The sequence below is a fragment of the Oncorhynchus clarkii genome, chromosome 2 (genome assembly GCF_045791955.1).
Source record: "Oncorhynchus clarkii lewisi isolate Uvic-CL-2024 chromosome 2, UVic_Ocla_1.0, whole genome shotgun sequence".
In the NCBI taxonomy this organism is placed as follows: domain Eukaryota; kingdom Metazoa; phylum Chordata; class Actinopteri; order Salmoniformes; family Salmonidae; genus Oncorhynchus; species Oncorhynchus clarkii.
Window position 1 is genome coordinate 16,593,462 of NC_092148.1, and position 21,706 is coordinate 16,615,167.

The 21,706-nt window shown below is 41.3% G+C and overlaps 2 protein-coding genes across 2 annotated transcripts; one reads left to right on the forward strand and one right to left on the reverse strand.

Moving 5' to 3' along the window:
* Positions 1 to 1,452: 1,452 nt before the first annotated feature.
* On the reverse strand, positions 1,453 to 8,018 carry LOC139419276 (uncharacterized). The gene is made up of 9 exons (XM_071169233.1): positions 7,925 to 8,018; positions 7,627 to 7,687; positions 7,145 to 7,522; positions 6,995 to 7,042; positions 6,798 to 6,836; positions 2,291 to 2,402; positions 2,060 to 2,134; positions 1,839 to 1,917; positions 1,453 to 1,527 (listed from the first exon to the last, which is right to left on the reverse strand). Exons 1-9 carry the CDS (start codon positions 8,003 to 8,005, stop codon positions 1,453 to 1,455), a joined length of 948 nt encoding a protein of 315 aa, XP_071025334.1. The 5' UTR covers positions 8,006 to 8,018.
* A 3,855-nt stretch (positions 8,019 to 11,873) lies between these two features.
* Positions 11,874 to 21,530, forward strand: LOC139423038 (uncharacterized). The gene is made up of 10 exons (XM_071174628.1): positions 11,874 to 12,495; positions 14,220 to 14,405; positions 14,628 to 14,746; positions 15,227 to 15,330; positions 17,346 to 17,413; positions 17,797 to 17,943; positions 18,066 to 18,156; positions 19,421 to 19,569; positions 19,988 to 20,129; positions 20,243 to 21,530. The coding sequence occupies exons 1-10, from the start codon at positions 12,198 to 12,200 to the stop codon at positions 20,403 to 20,405; spliced, it is 1,467 nt and encodes a 488-aa protein (XP_071030729.1). The 5' UTR covers positions 11,874 to 12,197; the 3' UTR covers positions 20,406 to 21,530.
* Positions 21,531 to 21,706: the final 176 nt, after the last annotated feature.

Below are 21,706 nucleotides of genomic sequence, written 5' to 3' on the forward strand. Positions count from 1 at the left end.
TGACGACCAGGCGGGAATCATCAAGTTTGCGGACGACACAACAGTGGTAGGCTTGATTACCAACAACGACGAGACGGCCTACAGGGAGGAGGTGAGGGCCCTCGGAGTGTGGGGTCAGGAAAATAACCTCACACTCAACGTCAACAAAACTAAGGAGATGATTGTGGACTTCAGGAAACAGCAGTGGGAACACCCCCCTATCCACATCGATGGAACAGTAGTGGAGAGGGTAGCAAGTTTTAAGTTCCTCGGCATACACATCACAGACAAACTGAATTGGTCCACTCACACAGACAGCATCGTGAAGAAGGCGCAGCAGCGCCTCTTCAACCTCAGGAGGCTGAAGAAATTCGGCTTGTCACCAAAAGCACTCACAAACTTCTACAGATGCACAATCGAGAGCATCCTGGCGGGCTGTATCACCGCCTGGTATGGCAACTGCACCGCCCTCAACCGTAAGGCTCTCCAGAGGGTAGTGAGGTCTGCACAACGCATCACCGGGGGCAAACTACCTGCCCTCCAGGACACCTACACCACCCGATGTCACAGGAAGGCCATAAAGATCATCAAGGACATCAACCACCCGAGCCACTGCCTGTTCACCCCGCTATCATCCAGAAGGCGAGGTCAGTACAGGTGCATCAAAGCTGGGACCGAGAGACTGAAAAACAGCTTCTATCTCAAGGCCATCAGACTGTTAAACAGCCACCACTAACACTGAGTGGCTGCTGCCAACACACTGACACTGACTCAACTCCAGCCACTTTAATAATGGGAATTGATGGGAAATGATGTAAATATATCACTAGCCACTTTAAACAATGCTACCTTATATAAATGTTACTTACCCTACATTATTCATCTCATATGCATACGTATATACTGTACTCTATATCATCGACGGTATCCTTATGTAATACATGTATCACTAGCCACTTTATACTATGCCACTTTGTTTACATACTCATCTCATTTGTACATACTGTACTCGATACCATCTACTGTATCTTGCCTATGCTGCTCTGTACCATCACTCATTCATATATCCTTATGTACATATTCTTTATCCCCTTACACTGTGTACAAGACAGTAGTTTTGGAATTATTAGTTAGATTACTTGTTATTACTGCATTGTCGGAACTAGAAGCACAAGCATTTCGCTACACTCGCATTAACATCTGCTAACCATGTGTATGTGACAAATAAAATTTGATTTGATTTGATTTGACCTTTCAAAAATAGTTACATTCTGAACTATGTATTTTACATTTAACAAACAAGCTGCACATATTATTGTCTAACCAAGTGAAAGTCAAACAGGATGTGAGAAATGAGGGCTGACACTCTGTAAACTGCCTTTTGACAAGAAAACAATCAAGATAAAAACACACGCGCGCGCACACACTCAACAAGTATTATTAAGCAGTGACGAAATCTGAGATGCAGCCTCATCACTGTTTTGTATGATCCACATTTGCATATACACTGTCCATTTGATCCATACTGTCCACCGGATCGTTTGGATCCTGTAAAGAGAAATGGAGAAATCAGGCAGGGAAAGGTCTATAAAAAAGCTATGAGCACAACACTAAATGGCCAACATGCTAAACATATATAGTACCCACTGGCCACAGACGTCAACTCAACATCTATTTCACGTTGCTTCATTGTCATGTCATTTCAATGACGAGGAAACAACATTGGGTCAACCAGTGTGTGCCCAGTGGGTAAAGAACATTAGATCCAAAGCTGATGACTTATCAACTGTCTACATGCACTATCTTTATAAAGAGTACTGTCAGTTTAAAACAGATCTGCTCAGGGTGCTGTAATGTACCTGGACGTTGCCATAGACGGGCTCATCGATGACCCTTGGAGGAGGAACTTGGGTGTCATCTTTCTTTGTAGTTTTGACTCTGTGGAGATAGGGGAAGACAAGTATCTCACTGACACTGTAGGTCAAATCAAAGAACATATTTTAGAGTAACATTCAGAAGTAAAACTGAAATATGTCAAACTAGCAATTTACTGAAGGATGTTTCATAGTTTTAAGCATACCTTTCAGGTTTGGTCATTGGAGTCATGTTGAAATTAGCATAATATCCAGACACTTGCATAGTTACACACCTGGACCTAGAAAATCAAATCAGTTGTTATTTTAGCGAATGTGAGTCAAATGTATCTGCAATGACTAATAGAAGGCAGAGGACATCATGTTGCTATAGAAATTGATCAATGTCAATCAAACTTGAGAGCATCCCTCTGGGGACACCCATCAACCAGACCCACCTTTTCCTGTACTTGAAGAACCAAACAATCCCCAACACAGCAACCAGTAGAATTGCAACCACTGGGACAGTGGTGGCAATATATATGGTTGTGGATAGCGCTTCCTCACACACTGTGAAAAACATTCTGATTAGGACTGAGGAATATTTATTCATTCCATTACTCATTTGAATTAATATTTTTTTTTACATTTTAGTCAACACTTTTATCCAGAGCAACTACGGTTAAGTGCCTTGCTCAAGGGCACATCAACAGATATTTCCCAGCTCAAGGATTCGAACCACCAACCTTTTGGTTACCGGCCCAACACTCTTAACTGCTAGACAACCTGCGTCCCAATGCAAAATCAAGAGACCCTCTCTCCAAATATTTGATTTTAAATGGATACAGTGCCTTCAGAAAGTATTCCCACCCCTTGACTTTTTCCACATTTTTGTTGTGTTTCAGCCTGAATTTTTTATTGATTAAATTGAGATTTTGTGTCACTGGCCTATACACAATAATGTCAAAGTGGAATTATGTTTTTAGAAATGTTTGCAAATTAATAAAGAATGAAAAGCTGAAATGTCTTGAGTCAATAAGTATTTGTTATGGCAAGCCTAAAAAAGTTCAGGAGTAAAAATCACATAAGTTGCATGGACTCACTGTGTGCAATAATAGTATTTAACAAGATACAGTGCCTTGCGAAAGTATTCGGCCCCCTTGAACTTTGCGACCTTTTGCCACATTTCAGGCTTCAAACATAAAGATATAAAACTGTATTTTTTTGTGAAGAATCAACAACAAGTGGGACACAATCATGAAGTGGAACGACATTTATTGGATATTTCAAACTTTTTTAACAAATCAAAAACTGAAAAATTGGGCGTGCAAAATTATTCAGCCCCTTTACTTTCAGTGCAGCAAACTCTCTCCAGAAGTTCAGTGAGGATCTCTGAATGATCCAATGTTGACCTAAATGACTAATTATGATAAATACAATCCACCTGTGTGTAATCAAGTCTCCGTATAAATGCACCTGCACTGTGATAGTCTCAGAGGTCCGTTAAAAGCGCAGAGAGCATCATGAAGAACAAGGAACACACCAGGCAGGTCAGAGATACTGTTGTGAAGAAGTTTCAAGCCGGATTTGGATACAAAAAGATTTCCCAAGCTTTAAACATCCCAAGGAGCACTGTGCAAGCGATAATATTGAAATGGAAGGAGTATCAGACCACTGCAAATCTACCAAGACCTGGCCGTCCCTCTAAACTTTCAGCTCATACAAGGAGAAGACTGATCAGAGATGCAGCCAGGAGGCCCATGATCACACTGGATGAACTGCAGAGATCTACAGCTGAGGTGGGAGACTCTGTCCATAGGACAACAATCAGTCGTATATTGCACAAATCTGGCCTTTATGGAAGAGTGGCAAGAAGAAAGCCATTTCTTAAAGATATCCATAAAAAGTGTCGTTTAAAGTTTGCCACAAGCCACCTGCGAGACACACCAAACATGTGGAAGAAGGTGCTTTGGTCAGATGAAACCAAAATTGAACTTTTTGGCAACAATGTAAAACGTTATGTTTGGCGTAAAAGCAACACAGCTGAACACACCATCCCCACTGTCAAACATGGTGGTGGCAGCATCATGGTTTGGGCCTGCTTTTCTTCAGCAGGGACAGGGAAGATGGTTAAAATTGATGGGAAGATGGATGGAGCCAAATACAGGACCATTCTGGAAGAAAACCTGATGGAGTCTGCAAAAGACCTGAGACTGGGACGGAGATTTGTCTTCCAACAAGACAATGATCCAAAACATAAAGCAAAATCTACAATGGAATGGTTAAAAAATAAACAAATCCAGGTGTTAGAATGGCCAAGTCAAAGTCCAGACCTGAATCCAATCGAGAATCTGTGGAAAGAACTGAAAACTGCTGTTCACAAATGCTCTCCATCCAACCTCACTGAGCTCGAGCTGTTTTGCAAGGAGGAATGGGAAAAAAATTCAGTCTCTCGATGTGCAAAACTGATAGAGACATACCCCAAGCGACTTACAGCTGTAATCGCAGCAAAAGGTGGCGCTACAAAGTATTAACTTAAGGGGGCTGAATAATTTTGCACGCCCAATTTTTCAGTTTTTGATTTGTTAAAAAAGTTTGAAATATCCAATAAATGTCGTTCCACTTCATGAAAAAAATACAGTTTTATATCTTTATGTTTGAAGCCTGAAATGTGGCAAAAGGTCGCAAAGTTCAAGGGGGCCGAATACTTTCGCAAGGCACTGTATTTGAATGACTACCTCATCTCTGTACCCCACACATAAAACTGTCTGCAAGGTCTCTCAGTCAAACAGTACATTTCAAACAGATTCAACCACAAAGACTATGGAGGTTTTCCAATGCCTTGCAAAGGGCACCTATTGGTAGATGGGTAAAAAAAAGCAGACATTGAATATCCCTTTGAGAATGGTGAAGTTATTAATTACACTTTGGATGGTGTATCAATACACCCAGTCACTACAAAGATAAAGGGTCCTTCTTAACTCTGTTGCCAGAGAGGAAGTGATTTCAATTACAGAATTTAAAGGTTGTGATAGGAGAAAACTGAGGATGGATCAACAACACTATAGTTACTCCACAATACTAACCTAAATTACAGAGTAAAAAGAAGGAAACATGTACAGAATAAAAATACTCCAAAGCATGCATCCTGTTAGCAAAAAAACAAACAAGTACATTATGTCCTGAATACAAAACATTATGTTTGGGGCAAATCTAACACAACACATCACTGAGTACCACTCTTCATACTTTCAAGCATGGTGTTGGCTGCATCATGTTATGGGTATGCTTGTCATCGGAAAGGACTAGGGAGTTTTTTTTGTTGATAAAAATAAACAGAATAGAGATAAGCGCAGGCAAAATCCTACAGAAAAACCTGGTTCAGTCTGCTTTCCACCAGACATGGGAAGACAAATTCACCTTTCAGCAGGACAATAACCTAAAACACAAGGCAAAATATACTCTGGAGTTGCTTACCACGACGACATTGAATGTTCCTGTGTTGCCTAGTTACAGTTTTGTCGGCTTGAAAATCTATGGCAAGACTTGAAAATGTCTGTCTAGCAATGATCAACAACCAGCTTGACTGAGCTTGAAGAATTAAAAGAAATATTATTTGCAAATATTGTACAATTCAAGCATGCAAAGCTCTTACCCAGGAAGACTCACAGCTGTAATCACTGCCAAAGCTGATTCTAACATGTATTGACTCAGGGGTGTGAATATTTAAAGATATTTCTGTATTTTATTTTCAATAACTTTACATACATTTCTAAAAATATGTTTTCTCTTTCTCAATATGGAGTAATGCATGTAGATCAGTGGAGGCTGCTGAGTGGAGGTCGGTTCATTATAATGGCTGGAATGGAGTAAATGGAATGGCATCAAACAAATGGAAACCATGTGTTGGATGTATCCTTCCTGTTTGGCCCTGTCCGGGGGTATCATCGGATGGGGCCACAGTGTCTCCTGACCCCTCCTGTCTTAGCCTCCAGTATTTATGCTGCAGTAGTTTATGTGTCGGGGGGCTAGGGTCACTGTGTTATATCTGGAGTACTTCTCCTGTCTTATCCGGTGTCCTGTGTGAATTTAAGTATGGTCTCTCTAATTCTCTCTTTCTTTCTCTCTCTCGGAGGACCATGCCTCAGGACTACCTGGCATGATGACTCCTTGCTGTCCCCAGTCCACCTGGTCGTACTGCTGCTCCAGTTTCAACTGTTCTGCCTGCGGCTATGGAATCCTGACCTGTTCACCAGACGTGCTACCTGTCCCAGACCTGCTGTTTTCAACTCTCTAGAGACAGCAGGAGTGGTAGAGATACTCTTAATGATCGGTTATAAAAAGCCAACTGACATTTACTCCTGAGGTGCTGACTTGCTGCATCCTCGACAACTACTGTGATTATTATTATTTGACCATGCTGGTTATTTATGAACATTTGAACATCTTGGCCATGTTCTGTTCTAATCTCCACCCGACACAGCCAGAAGAAGGCTGGCCACCCCTCATAGTCTGGTTTCTCTCTAGGTTTCTTCCTAGGTTTTGGCCTTTCTAGGGAGTTTTCCCTAGCCACCGGGCTTCTACACCTGCATTGTTTGCTGTTTGGGGTTTTAGGCTGGGTTTCTGTACAGCACTTTGAGAAATCCGCTGCTGTATGAAGGGCTATATAAATAAATGTGATTTGATTAAAATGTTATGTATTTGATATCATTCCATTAATTCTGCTTCAGTCATTACCACGAGCCTGTCCTCCCCAATGAAGGTGCCACCAACCTCCTTCGGTGTAGATAGGTGAGAGAGAAAGAAATATTTCATCCATTTTGAATTCAGTCTGTCACACAACAACATGTGTAATAAGTCAATGGGTATGAATACTTTCTGAAGGCACTGTATATATAGCATACATTTTAGTCCAAGACTAGGCTTAATGCGGGTCTGGGAAACTGGCCCTGAGAGTCTACTTACATTCTGTGGTGGCTAGTGGGACTGTAGTCGTGGAATCAACTGAGAAGGAGACAAAACAACTTCAGCCCATCTTTTAACTTTGACAAATACATTGTTATTGCTGTTATCAACTGTGTCAGGTTCACTGGTAATTTCTAAAGTAAACCAACCAGTTAAAATTCTGTGTGTACGTGAAAATTCTAAGCTGAATAGTTCACCTGTGTTTGACTTGTCCATTGGTATGATTGAAATAGTCCCGGAGGTTCCTGAATGGAAAAAAATACAGTAGGGATTAGTTTCCTCCATATCAAATGAATGACACATTTCACTGAACAAAAGCACTTTACATTGCATCCTCTACTGCTTACCAGATACGTTAATGTAGACAAGATCATGAATAAAACTGAAGTTGTTGGCTCCAGTGGCAATTCTCAAGTAGTAGGAGGGCCCCATGTCGCCTTCTTCAATTCTCTTGATGTTCAGGGAGCAGTTTCCCTTAGTGACATTTCCTGTCATGTTGGTCCTGTTCTGAAAACTCTTGATGACAAATGTGTTGTTGGGGTGATAGAGGAATTCATTCTTGTCATTGTCATTGATGTTAAGTTGAGTATTTCCCAGGCGTTTCCAGTAGGCCTGTATAGGCTCTTTAGATGGGGACGGGGGATAGGTAAAATTGCATGGAATGGTCACATCATCTCCCTTATTGGTAAAAACAACCTTCGGGTAATCAGCTTTCCAATCCACACCTGTGTTTGAATTAACAACAAAAGTATTAGGATTATTCAGTTCATGTTGTTTAGACATAGCATAAAACACTGAGTGCATATTGACATAAAAATTAATCACATACCACTAGTGCCAGAGGCCCGAGACAAAATGAGCATCATCTCAATCCATATCAATGGGCTCATCTGGTCCAACAGAGAGATTTGAAAGTTAATTCTAACTAATGACGCACCAGATTCCTAATATCGTTTACATGTTATGTTAAAGATGCCTGGTGTCAGATGGCACTCCCATCAGAATTGTGTCAACCAAATACAACATTACCACTGACCAACAAGCATAGCATAGACTGTAAAGCACTGGGAAATAATGTTGGTTCAGCAACAACAAAATAAAAACCCAAATCTACGGAGGATACTCACTGTGTTGTGAAAAGAGGTGCCAAAACAGGAGGCTACAGGTCCAAGGAAAACACCAGCAGTGGCCATGGCACCGGCACACATTTTAAAAGCCAACTGGTTCCAGTAAAATGAGTGACAAGCAGTTATAACGAGAGTGGTGTCAAAAGTATTGCATGTATATTTCCTGTTACTTAACAATGATGGTGATTGAGAAAAAAAAAGGAATTAGAGGAAGTTGTGTGTAAATGTGTAAACTAAAGGTGACTGTTGGCTAATTACTTGAGAAACAGCGAGCACATAACATTCTGAGAATCATATGTTTCTTAGAGCTTGGTGAGAGTGTGGTTGTCCTATGGTTATTTAGAATACAACCTTCCCACAACATTCTGGGAACGGTGCAGGATACCCAGATGGCACATTTTGAGAACTGTATGTTTCTTAGGTGGGAATTTCATTTCGGTTTCTACAGGTTTCCTCGCGGTTCTATTAAACTCAAGTTCTCAGAACTTTCAGAGAACGTTAAGAAACAACGTTCTTCTGTGGGAATTTCAGTACTTCAACATAATGTTTTCTGCAGGTATTCCTCATGGTTCTATTTAAAGTCATGTTCTCAGAACATTAAGAAAACTTTACATAAAAACCACAATACATCTTTAAAATTTAAAAACATTCCGTCCTCAACGTCAACAAAACTCTTTCTATCGACACCTAATCTTAATGAGCGCTTGTTCCCTTTGAAATTGGGCCTGTTTGTACATCCTGGTGGCGCAGTGGACTAATTCCATGAATAGAAAACAGAAGATCATAGGTTTGAATCGCAACGATGCCTTGCTATAACAATAAAAATGCCTAAACAAATTAATTTCCATGTGTTCAAAACAATTAACTAGGCCAACAGTGTTATTGAAACATGTTCTCAGAATGTTATTTAATTACCTTCAAATAGCCTATCATTTTTGTTCTCAAAATGTTAATAAAACCTCCCAGGAAAACTTTCAGGGATCCAAAATGAAACATTCTCAGAACCTCCCTGTACCCTAAAAATTAACATTCCCAGAACAGGCTAAATTTTTAACATTCTGTTAACGTTAACAGAACGTTTAAAAAACAACGTTTTACCAGTCAGGAAACGTATGGCTTCGTTCCCAGAACCAATGGGTAACTAAAAATGTACATTCCCACAACTTTCAAGGAACCAAATGTGCTGAGGAGTCTTTCTCTCTCTATCAGTAAGGGAGATATGAGAAAGAGAGATATGACACAGGGTATACAATGTTGAACTGTAAACACAATCATCTCTAACCTGTGGTTGCTGAAGAGATTTTGTCATGCTGAAAATGAGTCATGAGGCTTCCATTGCACACAAGGTGCGAGCTCTGTTAGCTAGGTACATGGTGTTCTACTAGGGACTACCACGGGGTGGGGATTGTGGGGTAGTGAGTATGAATGTAACTGACGCATGATCAGGAATGCAGAAAAATATTATCTCATATAATCTCTCTGCCTTTCTCTCATCCCTGTCTCGATCTCTCTATCCCTCACACCTCTCTGTCTTTCTCTCAACTCTTTATCGCTCACCCCTCTCTGTCTTTCGCTCACCCCTCTCTGTCTTTCGCTCACCCCTCTCTGTCTTTCGCTCACCCCTCTCTGGAACTTTTAAAGTAGGAAAACAAAACCACTTTTATATTGTTTAGGCCTTTGCAAGGTCAATGATTTAAACATACACATTAAGTATTTCTGATATCCACATCCAATTGACATTTGCTCACACAAACCTACATTGGAAACCACAGTGGGTTTTACTCATATCTATATATTTTTTAAACCTCAGAGTGTAGGTAGAGCATCAGGAAATGAACTTAAGGAAGTAAAGTTGGTTATTGTAATTGTTTTGCAGTACTATTTGGGGGCATAAGGTAAGACTTTAATGACAAATGTAGTATATTTCTTCTCTGAATCTCTTATCTGGATGAAACTTTTAGTATCATACAACATGCTAATTATTTGTCTCTTCTTGTTGACATAAACAACGACTACCTTTCACATTGTCCTAATTGTGATCATCCTTCTCAAAGGTAATGGTTTTTATCTTGTTTGGGTTTTAATTTCGTTTTGTGCAGTTCACAGACACAAACCCCAAATGTTGACTATAGGAGAGATCTAAACAGGTGCATCTAGTTTCACTCTTTTGTCTTGATGGCAAAGAAAGTCATCCTCTTGACAGGAATCTAGTTATTTATAAAATGGGTGAGCCCTGAGTGCTGATTGGCTGACAGCTGTGGTATATCAGACCGTATACCACAGGTATGTTAAAACATGTAGTTTTACTGCTCTAATTACATTGGTAACCAGTTTATAATAGCAATAACGCACTTCAGGGGTTTGTGATATATAGCCAACATACCACGGCTAAGGGGGCTGTGTCCAGGCACTCTGCATTGCATTGTGCGTAAGAACAGCCCTTAGCCGTGCTATATTGGCCATATACCACACCCTCTTGGTCCTTATTGCTTAATTATACCATAACGAGAATGATCACTGGCTGCAGGGCAGAGTGGTACATCAACACGGCCACACATGGCCAGAGGAAGGTATGGAGGGAGATGGGTGACTTTCCCCGATTCAAGGGGAGGTTTCAGAAAACCTACGACCTGAACACAACAGATACAAGCATCCTGATGACCTGGTTAGAGCTGAATGACATAGGCTATTACTTCTGCACTCTGTAGTGCTGCGTCAATGGAAAAGGACAAGCAGTACCATGGCAATGGGACAAGACTCCTCCTCAGCGAGGCTACACACACACATTATGGGTTAATATTTACCTCAGCTCTCCCAGGTAACACAACAACATTTTTCACATATTAGGCCAAAAAATATCACATTTATTCCATTACTATTGTATTGCTCAAAAATGTATCACGTTATCATACAGATGATGTTGTCCTTCCCTTTGTAGTTAATGTTTTTAAAATTATTTTGATTATTTTTTTAAGGTGCAGAAGAGAATACTTCAGAGATGCAACTTTTATTTTTATGCTTTTCTGGCAGTGAAGCTGTTGGTCATCATAGTGCTTGGAAGCCTCACAATCAGTTCTTAAAGATTTCCTTTGGAGGATTTAATAAAGGTTAAATTTAAAAAAATGTTAAGTACTTATTCAATTCATTAATGGAAAAAGGCCCAACATATTGTATTAGTTTGTACTTTTAGTATTGCACTGAATCTGCAATTCACAGAACACTTCCATTCAGCATACCACCCTGAATACCACTGCTGGCTTGCTTGTGAAGCTAAGCAGGGTTGGTCCTGGTCAGTTCCTGGATGGGAGACCAGATGCTGCTGGAAGTGGTGTTGGAGGGCCAGTAGGAAGCACTCTTTCCTCTGGTCTAAAAAAATATCCCAATGCCCCAGGGCAGTGACACTGCTGTCTTTCGGATGGGACGTTAAACGGGTGTCCTGACTCTGAGGTCATTAAAGATCGCATGGCACTTATTGTAAGAGTAGGGGTGTTAACCCCGGTGTCCTGGCTAAATTCCCAATCTGGCCCTCAAAACACCACGGTCACCTAATAATCCCCAGTTTACAATTGGCTCATTCATCCCCCTCCTCTCCCCTGTAACTATTCCCCAGGTCGTTTCTGCAAATGAGAACGTGTTCTCAGTTAATTTACCTGGTAAAATAATGGATAAATATATATATATATATTTTTAATCATAGTGTGGGAGGAAATGTGAAGAGTTAGGTTTGGGTGTAGCATGATAAAAGAGCAGTTTTGACTAGTTAGCTGTAAGCCTTGTCCATCATAAGAAGCCACGAATATGAATGAAGGCGTTTCACTTTCAAACGCTTATGCCAGACTGACCATGTGTAGCCTAGTATACATAGTTCTCTTGTAAAAACCCCTAGGTGGTGTTAAAATGCTCCTGTAGCCTAAGAATTGCGGCTTTCAACCCGACATAAAAACCCGAATGTAGGCCACACACAAAACAATAAGGTTCAGTCATATGACTGACTCACAGGAAGAACTTTGGTCGTGAGGTTTAAAGTGGGCAGAGCATAGCAGTCTCACACAACATGGATTCCTGCCTGAACTGGGAAATGTTCTAACTCCTGTGTATTGAAGGATATTCCATTGAAAGTCGGAGCGCAGCGCATCATAAACATAAAATTGAAAGGAAGGTAAAACGAAACTTTTTAATTTATTTTTTACAACAAACAAATTTAGCGGGCACACCGTTTTCACGAGGAGGGATGTTTGTGTTTTACACTTCGTGTCATTAGTGAGTATACATCATGGACACTCTACAGGAGAACGGGCTACAGCACTCACCTGCACTCGATATTCCCGGTCGTGAAAGTACCGCCAAAGAACACGGAGTACATGGGACTCCCCTTAAAACAAAGGGAAAGCATGGGACAACTAAAATAAGTTCACGAGTCAATAATGTCACGGCGGAGTCTGGGAACCAACAGATAGTATCACTGGTAAACGCACCTGCTCTACCCACGACACCACTCGAATTACCTGGCGTTATGGACGCAGAGGGGAGAGTGGACGAGTCCAGGCTGCGGATGCACATTTTCAAGAATGGTAAGGATGGGATACGATATCCTAAAGATAAATTGATGGGCATGAATCACTGCCAATTCATAATTCAACATATTAATTTATTGAAAATGATTTAATATTCAAACATTATGGGCCAGTAAGCTGGAGCCTATCACAGTTTAAATTAAGTAAAGTTAAATTGTTTCCCAGATATTGCTCTATCAATATCTACAAGTCAAGAGGAAGTCAAGTGATGTTTGCCTGAGGAGCTAGCTGACTGCACTACAGTTCAACCATTCTCCAGAAAGCCATGTAATCAAACCTCACTGAGACCCCTCAAGCAAAGACTTTTAGAAACCGACAATGGTTTGGTTTTACAGTTACCAGTCAAGACGTTGGTGTGATCTGACAGATTATTTTCAGAGGGAGGAAAAATCATGATTCACATGAAATCCATCAGTCATGGTTTGTGGGTATGACATCAACAGTCCACACACAGCTGATCCTGAGGGAAAACAAGAGAGGAGTGTATGAATGGGTGAATAGCTGGGGACTGTATACTTAATTGCTTCTATCTGCATCAATGCTCCATAAGTAATTTGCAGTCACCGGTACACTCAGGGCCTTCACTCACATGTTTTCAAGCTCAAGGTGAAAATGGACCCTAACATCAGATCTAGGATTATCCAACTACCAATCATAATCTTAACCATTTAGGGATGACAAAATAGCTGACCATGTATCAGTGGTTAGGGGGAACAGCTACAGTATATGACCAAGATGTAGGAATCAGAGTGCATAGTGTTGACTGTAAACACTGACCCCCCCCCCCCCCCCCCCCCCCCCAGGGCTTCGTCATGCTGAAAAGCTCAGAGAGAGTCATGAGTCTTCCATTGCACCCAAGGTAGAGTTCTGTGAGCTAGGTACATGGTACACTGCTACAGAGGCGTTACTACTGTGACTGTGTTTATCAAAAAACTTCATCAGGAACATGGACCCCCCCCTCTTTCATTGATGCACATTCCTTCTCTCCTCTGGTGCGATATCATTAGCTGCATTGACTATGGTGCAAAAACATTATATAATGATCCCTGTCAGCGTTCTAAGGGGGCTAAAGGTCTCCATGCTGGGGATCAAGACTTGTTTTGCACACTAACCATTATAAGCCACTCATTCCTTGAGAAGCCTAGTTTGTTTAGGGATAAATTAGCTAGAAGGAAAGGAAAAAATTAGCCACTTTATCTCCCGAATTGTAGTGTCTTAGACCGCTGCACATCTCAGTGCTAGAGGCATCACTACAAACCCTGGTTCGATTACAGGCTGTATCACAACCGGACGTGTTTGGGAGTCCCATAGGGCGGCGCACAATTGGCCCAGCGTCGTTAGGGTTTGGCCAGTGTATGCCGTCATTGTAAATAAGAATTCTTTCTTAACTGACTTGCCTAGCTAAATACATATATATTTTTTTAAATCTAGTCAAGAGGCCAATTGATCCAATAGCTTATCTTTTACATTTTAGTTCCAGTCTAGTTTTCACACTCCTGTAAAATTATGCAAAAGTCCTTGTCTCAACATTATAACCTGAGTCAGCTCTGCTGAAAAGCTAGAGACCTACCAGTCCAGAACACCAAGTGGACATGTCTTTGCATCTCTCACCTATCCAGTTGTTTCCCATCAGTGAGGTTGAGGAGCGAGGAAATGGAATACACAGGAGGAAAGAAGCCATTGTAAAGTATCTGGACTCAACCTGTGCTGTATGTGTCTAGGTGGTATGTCCCCTTCGGGGCGCGGCCAGGTGTGGCGTTTCCTGTTTGGGATGTACCCCTGCAGCTCCACCTCTCTGGAGCGCCCCCTACTGCAGGAGCAGCTCAACGTCCGCTACCACTCCATGAAGAGGAAGTGGCAGCAGCTTTTTCCTGCCGCCATTCGACTGCGTATAAATGGCACCGACGGTAGGGCCCAGATGTAGATCAACTTATACGCTCTCTTTCTCGCTCTCTTGCTATCTATTGTTGTTCAGCACCTTATTCTAGACTCATCAACTTTATGCTGGAATCTATGAGCTCAACCAATTTTGTAAATTCTCTGGTTTCCTCCTGTAAAGTTACTTCCTTCACTCACACTCTTCACTCCTGTCTCCCATTCTCTTCCTCCCTCCCTGTGTGTGTTTCTAGCTGAGTTGGTGGCAGCGGTGCGGTACTTCGATGTGAGGCAGGACAGGGTCCAGCTGCAGACTCAGAATCAGAGTGACGAGGTCAAGGAGAGGCTGTCCTTTCTGGAGCTACAGGCCCAGGTAAACCACCAGCCTCAAAGTACACACAGAACACCCTGAAAAGTACATGGTTTAACTGCTTCTCCCTCTTCACATTTTTGAGTGTAAGAGATCAAAATGACCATACACCTTGCCTATATTGACCATTCACCCATTCATAGTTAATATGTTCAGCAGAAGTGCTATGCGTTGAAAATGTACTAAGGTAATTTAGCTTGGGGCTGTTTGAAATGTTGTCAGTTTATATTGCACCAGGATATGGGTGTTAGGCTACAAACTATGTGTTTTAGTCATGGACATGTCAATATAATCCACTCTGTCATTTTATTACTGAATATTATGTATATTTTTTACAATCTCTTAACAGCTGGTCACACTCTGAGGTTGACATGTCTTGTTACAGACCTTTACAGTCTACAGTATGTTATAGACTGAGGTCTGAGATGATGACATAGTCCATCTGACCACTAATATCTTTGTTTCTCTGACCCCTGAACGCAGGTGTTGTTTGAGCGGGTGACCTTTGATCTGGAGGAGCTCCAAGAGGCCATCCGAATCATCGACAAGGACGTGCCTCGGACAGACAGAGACCTACCCTACTACTCGTGAGTGGCTTTAGTTCATTATCAACTTCAGTCTCTGTACAGAGATAGAGCGCCAATGAAATTCTCACAGATGAATTCTCAATACTTTGTGCTGATCAAATAGTAAGTCGGTAGCCAGAGTCTACGCCCCTTCGTCGGAGATTGGTCACCAGTAGGGATTCTTCAATGAGAGATGACTCGTCCTCATGCACATTTTCTTTCACTTGAGAAATACTGCACCAAACATTCTAGTCAGATACAAAATTGCACGATTAAGATCTCTTCTGGAAATCCTCAAAATTAATGACAGATTTCTTGAGTTACCTTAAATTAATCCTGACTTTTTTGAGGAAGTGTAATCTGGCTACGGCGTCTCAAAATGGACAAACAGTACTCTTGCCACTTTTTTTTTCTTCTCGTTTTTCAAGCGGAGGTTTTTTATTGGAGTAAGTGATCACATTAGTTTGGTTTCGGTTAGTTGAGCTCGGCTAGCTGCCAGGCGAACTAAAGCATGCTGATTGATGCCTTTACAGGGAACATTGCTCAATACAGAAACAGGAAGCTTTACAGGATTTCTGTTTAAACTCCTCTGGCAGGCTGTCAGCTACAAACAGTTCAACACTTAAATCAACAGAGCATATTGGAGTAGGGCCTTAAGTGTTTGTTCTGTCAACATGTGTAAGCAGTGTCACACTGACTACCAGTTGGTTTTAGAATAAGAAGGCTGTGTCGTTACGTTTTTTTAGCGTGACATTACAACCCATATAAAGCCAGTAGGCTACATGTAGCTGCTCGTTTTAAGGATCAGTCTTTTTGTGTGAGGTATCAGTCTATTTGATCTTATTTGTTTTAACGAGGGTTGCAAAACTACTGGTAATTTACCAAAGTTATCAGATTTTGTCAAATTAACTGTTAATTACCAAAATTACTTTATCTATGGTAACTTTAAAAAAAAAATCATATAAAATAGTGATATTTTCTTAATCTTTACATCTGTGTGTCCATATTGTCCATTAGTTTCTAGTGCAGTGTTTCCCAAACTAGGGGTTGCGACTGAAAGAAAAAATAATAATAATTGCGCTTGGTTCATAGAACCGGGGTTCTGTCAGTAACCTCCAGTAGCCTCCTAGATACAGTTGTAATAAACAGAGCAGTTTCTTTTTTCTTCCTACAAATGTGTCTCAACATCTTTTACGGTTTAAGCTACAAAATATTATGACCCCTTCACTGAAAGATAAGGAATATCTTAGTGTCTTCTGTTTCCCTCAAGCTGCGCAGGACTCATTAGAACAGAGTGGACAAGACCAGGCTCTAAATCAGACTGGGGGGAAAATAATATCAATTATCTTTTCTACACAGAATACCATAAAAAATTATTGCCTGATGATCTTCTGAACTTCCCAATACCTTTCTGATGCATTTGTCACCTCAAACCGTACTTCCTTTAGATTGAAGTACTGTCAAACTGATTTATAATAGACTGCCATAGACCCAATTTAAAAAAGTAAACATTGGCCTTTGATTACATCACTGTTTTTACATGGTTGGGTTGCAAAAAAAAAGAAAGTTCTGGAAACCCTGTTCTAGTGGATAGACCATATGGTTCAGGAGAAAATGGCCTACATAATGGAAAAAAGCATATTAAATAGAATGGCATTGTTTGCAATTACTTCTTCAACTCTTCCAACTATTTACTTTTTTAACAACTGCCACCAGTTCGGCCCCAAAACATTTACAACAAAGACATATTGACATACCCATAGTAAAATAAATAAAAGCATATAAAAAAAGATAAAGGACATTCCATGCTGAAACCCTCATATTAAATACTAACTGTATTCATAAATGAATGGTTTTTTTAAAGGATTATGTTTAACAGCTTTGTCACATTTAAACATCTTATTTTATCTGTTACATGTTATGAAAATGACCTAAAATCCTAGAAAGTGTCCAATATTCTAGTAGTGTACTGGTAAAGTACCGGTAACCTTTTCTCCCTTTGCAACCCTAGTATTTTGGTTTGTTTGCTTTTACAGGGGTGAAGGCTTGGGCAATCTGCTGGTGTTGAGGGATATTCTCATCACATATGCTGCTTTTCACCCAGGTAATCTTTCTTTCTCCTATTGTCTCTGTCTCTTTTTCTTTCTTTTCTCACTCTCTGTTTATCTTTGATCCTGCCTATCTCTGTTTTTAGTGCTGCAAATACTGTATACTGGTCATGAGCCGGTTGTCACCCAACCACTGAAAGGACGTTTCGTTAGAGAGCCCTCTAGTGGAGAAATAATATGTTGGCGGAGTAACATGTCACACAATCCTAACTTGACAAATGTGTGTACGTTTTCGTCCCTATCTGCCATGGAAGTAAATGCATAACTTATGAGAAATGTACATACATATTCACATGTTCAGATTATCCCCTTATTCTTAGTAGGAAGCTAAAGTAACTGTATTTATTTACTTTCTTCATGCTGATGTGATGGGGGTCAGAGGTGAGCTATGCCCAGGGGATGAATGACCTTTGTAGCCGATTCCTGGAGGTGCTGGACTCTGAGGTGGACACCTACTGGAGCTTCTCCTACTACATGGAGAAGTTCTCCAAGGACTTCCGCGCTGACGGCCTGCACAGGAAGATAGGTTTGTTATTAGTTTTAATTGTTTTTATTTATTTATTTGTCTGTCTTCTCTGTACATGTGTAATAATATGGTAGACTTGATAATAAGGTAATGTTATTAACATTTTGATTGTTGTCACTCAGAGCTGGAGGCAGCACTGCTGAAGGAGTTAGATCCTCAGCTCCACACCCACCTGATAACAGATAGCATGGAGAGTTTCACCTTCTGTCACAGGTACACAACACACACGCATATACTGCATTTGTATGTGTTTGCAGTACATACTTTTTCCACATACCATGTAGTGTATGTGGACACCTGCTAGTCGAACATCTTATTCTAAAATCATGAGCATTAATATGGAGTTGGTCCCCTCTTTGCTGCTATAACAGCCTCACCTTTTCTGGGAAGGCTTTCGACTAGATGTTGGAACATTGCTGCGGGGCCTTGCTTCCATTCAGCCACATGAACATTAGTGAGGTTGAGCACTGATGTTGGGCGATTAGGCCTGGCTCGCAGTTGGCATTCCAAAGGTGTTCGATGGGGTTGAGGTCAGGGCTCTGTGCAGAACAGTCAAGTTCTTCCACACCGTTCTCGACAAACCATTTCTGAATGGACCTCGCTTTGTGCACAGGGGCAAAGTCATGCTGAAACAGGAAAGGGCCTTCTCCAAACTGTTGCCACAAAGTTGGAAGCACAAAATCATCTAGGATGTCATTGTATGCTGGAGTGTTAAGATTTCCCTTCATTGGAACTAAGGGGCCTAGACCATTATGGCTCCTCCACCAAACTTTACAGTTGGCGCTGTGCATTGGGACAGGTAGCGTTCTCCTGGCATCCGCCAAATCCAGATTCTTTCGTCAGACTGCCAGATGGTGAAGCGTGATTCATCACTCCAGAGAACACGTTTGCACTGCACCAAAGTCCAATGGCTGCGAGCTTTACACCACTGCAGCCGGCGCATGGCATTGCGCATGGTGATCTTAGACTTGTGCAGCTGCTTGGCCATGGAAACCCATTTCATGAAGCTCCCAAATAAAATGTATTGTGGTGACATTGCTTTCAGAGGCAGATTGGAACTCAGTAGTGAGAGTTGCAACCCGAGGACAGACAATTTTTACGAGCTTCAGCACTCGGCGGTCACGTTCTGTGAGCTTGTGTGGCCTACCACTTCGCGGCTGTGCCGTTGTTTCTGTTAGACGTTTCCACTTCACAATACAGCATTTACAGTTGACCGGGGCAGCTCTAGCAGGGCAGAAATTTGATGAACTGACTTGTTGGAAAGGTGGCATCCTATGACTGTGCCACGTTGAAAGTCCAATGAGCTCTTAAGGGCCATTCTACTGCCAATATTTGTCTATGGAGATTACATGACTGTACTTGATTTTATACACCTGTCAGCAACATGTGTGGCTGAAATGGCAGAATCCACTAATTTTGAAGGGGGGTATTTGCATGAAATGTGTATACTTACATTTATGTGTGTCCCCTCTCCCAGATGGCTGCTACTGGGTTTCCAAAGGGAGTTTGAGCACTGTGATGCCCTGCGTCTCTTTGAGATCCTGAGCTGTGACCACCTGGAGCTCATCTCCCAGCAGGTGGACCGCGCCCGCTACCAGGAGAGGATCGCCCGCAGGCAGAGTATAGGTGAGACCGTAGTCACAGTATAGGTGTGACTGTGGTCTCCTGTGGCCATCCTTCCAAGTTCCAGGCTAGTGAGTCAGTGACATGTCACATGTGTGACAGTACATAAACACTGCAAAGCATGGTTCCAATTACACAATATATTGTCAAGTAGAAATGTTTAGGAGCAACAACGGCTCAGCCGCGAAGTGGTAGACCACACAAGCTCACAGAACAGGACCACCGAGTGCTGATTTTGGAATGAGATGTTCAACGAGCAGGTGTCCACATACTTTTGGTCATGTAGTGTATATGTCCATACAATTGGTCATATGAATTTACAGAAGCCCGTTTTGGTCCTTCTGTATTTGCTTATAACAATGGTATGTTGTCCTTCTTGTGATTTGTTTGTGTTGTAACGAATGCTCTGGGATTGTTCCAGAGGATAAACCAGTGTCTGAGGCACAGGCCGTCAACACAGAGTTCACCTTTGAACTCTTCATCTGTGCCACCATATTATTGGACAACAGAGATGCCCTGCTGAGGTGTAGGAACGATGTGCAGCTCATCCAGTTCACCAACAGGTGTGTGTGTGTGTGTGTGTGTGTGTGTATCTGCGTCTGTCCATCATCAAAAATATTTGCCTTGTCATTACAAAGCAATACAACCAGGCTCATCAGTGTTTCTCTCTGTGCAGTTTGCAGGGAACTCTGGACCTGAACCTCACACTGAAGAAAGCAGAGGAGCATTTCTACAACTACTGTAAGCGCTCTGCTTGGGACTATATGAACGGCCGCTGCAGGACAAGTAAAAACAAGGAGGGACACTTCTTGTTCCAGCTCCGCAGCTTCTTCTCCTGAACCCAGATCAGTCCTTAACTTAACCTCTTGAACATTCAGCTACAACCTGTTGTAACTGTGGGGTGGACTCAAAACAAGGGACCTATTTCCTAAGATGAGTGTGTGCTATTTACATGTCTTGTCCACTAACGATGAAGCATTCATATTTCTGTGGGATCTACCTTGAGTGAGTGATGCTGCTTACTTACAACAACAAAGACAGTCCAAATTGATAGAATTGTTGGTATCTGATTATGCTAATTTCTATCTATTTAAAACATATCTATTTATTATTTAGAAAGGTGTCAATGAACCGGTAGAAAAGTGTGCAACACTGAATTGGTTACATACGTTCACCTGGAGTTTGGCCTTCTTGATTTCTATGTTTTTCTTGGTGAGTTTAGAAGAAAGCCCTGTTTACAAAATGATATAATAATTAGGACTATGATGTGGCCAAAAGGTGTTCTCACCCTTGATCTGAGATTCAACTATATAATATGTGATACTACTGGAAGAAAACAAGTCTTGGAACTGCATCGAGACCACTGAAAAATTGCACGTAGCAACAGTTTGCATGTGTTGTGACTCCCTGCTATTGGTAAACATAGAAATATAATTACGGGGATGCCTGTTCTAGTCAGTCTATTTCTAAAGGTATAAAATAGGATGCCAGCTGACCTATGTGTCATAGTGGACCTGTGTGACAGGAGTAGCTGTTCATTGGTTCAGTTCTGAGCCAATACTGTCTTGAATACTAAAATAAATATGCATGTCTGTCACAATCTTGCTTAGTGAAAGTTTGATGTTAGTTTGTTGGTGATTTAAATGTTTTATTCTGATCCAGCTAATTGCCATTTAAGGAGATGTCACTTTCAGGTGTCCAGTGCTTTTAGGCAGATAGGAGTGAACATGTAATTCCGAGTATAATTGGGTTAGGAGCAATTCATTAAAAAATGCTTTACAAACGAAGGCCACCAGTGAGGAGGAGGATTATTTCCAGATGTTTCACTGCTTGACATTTCAGTTCCTCGACCTGCGAGTTAGAGTGAAGAATAGGTTTCCACATGTTGGAGGGACAGGCTTGTCATTGTATGTATGGACTGTTATTATATAAGGGTTAAATGTAATAAACTGTAGGACATTAAAGATGTGTGAATCTTTTCTTCATTTAACCTTTTTAGAATAGCCTTAGTGTGACCTACTTGACGTAAGCCCTTGGTGAATGCTTTCATGGTTAGGGTAGTATTTTCATGGAGCATGCTATGAAAGGTTCAGACAACTATATATAAAAAAAAATATGCTTAATTTATTCCAAAATACTT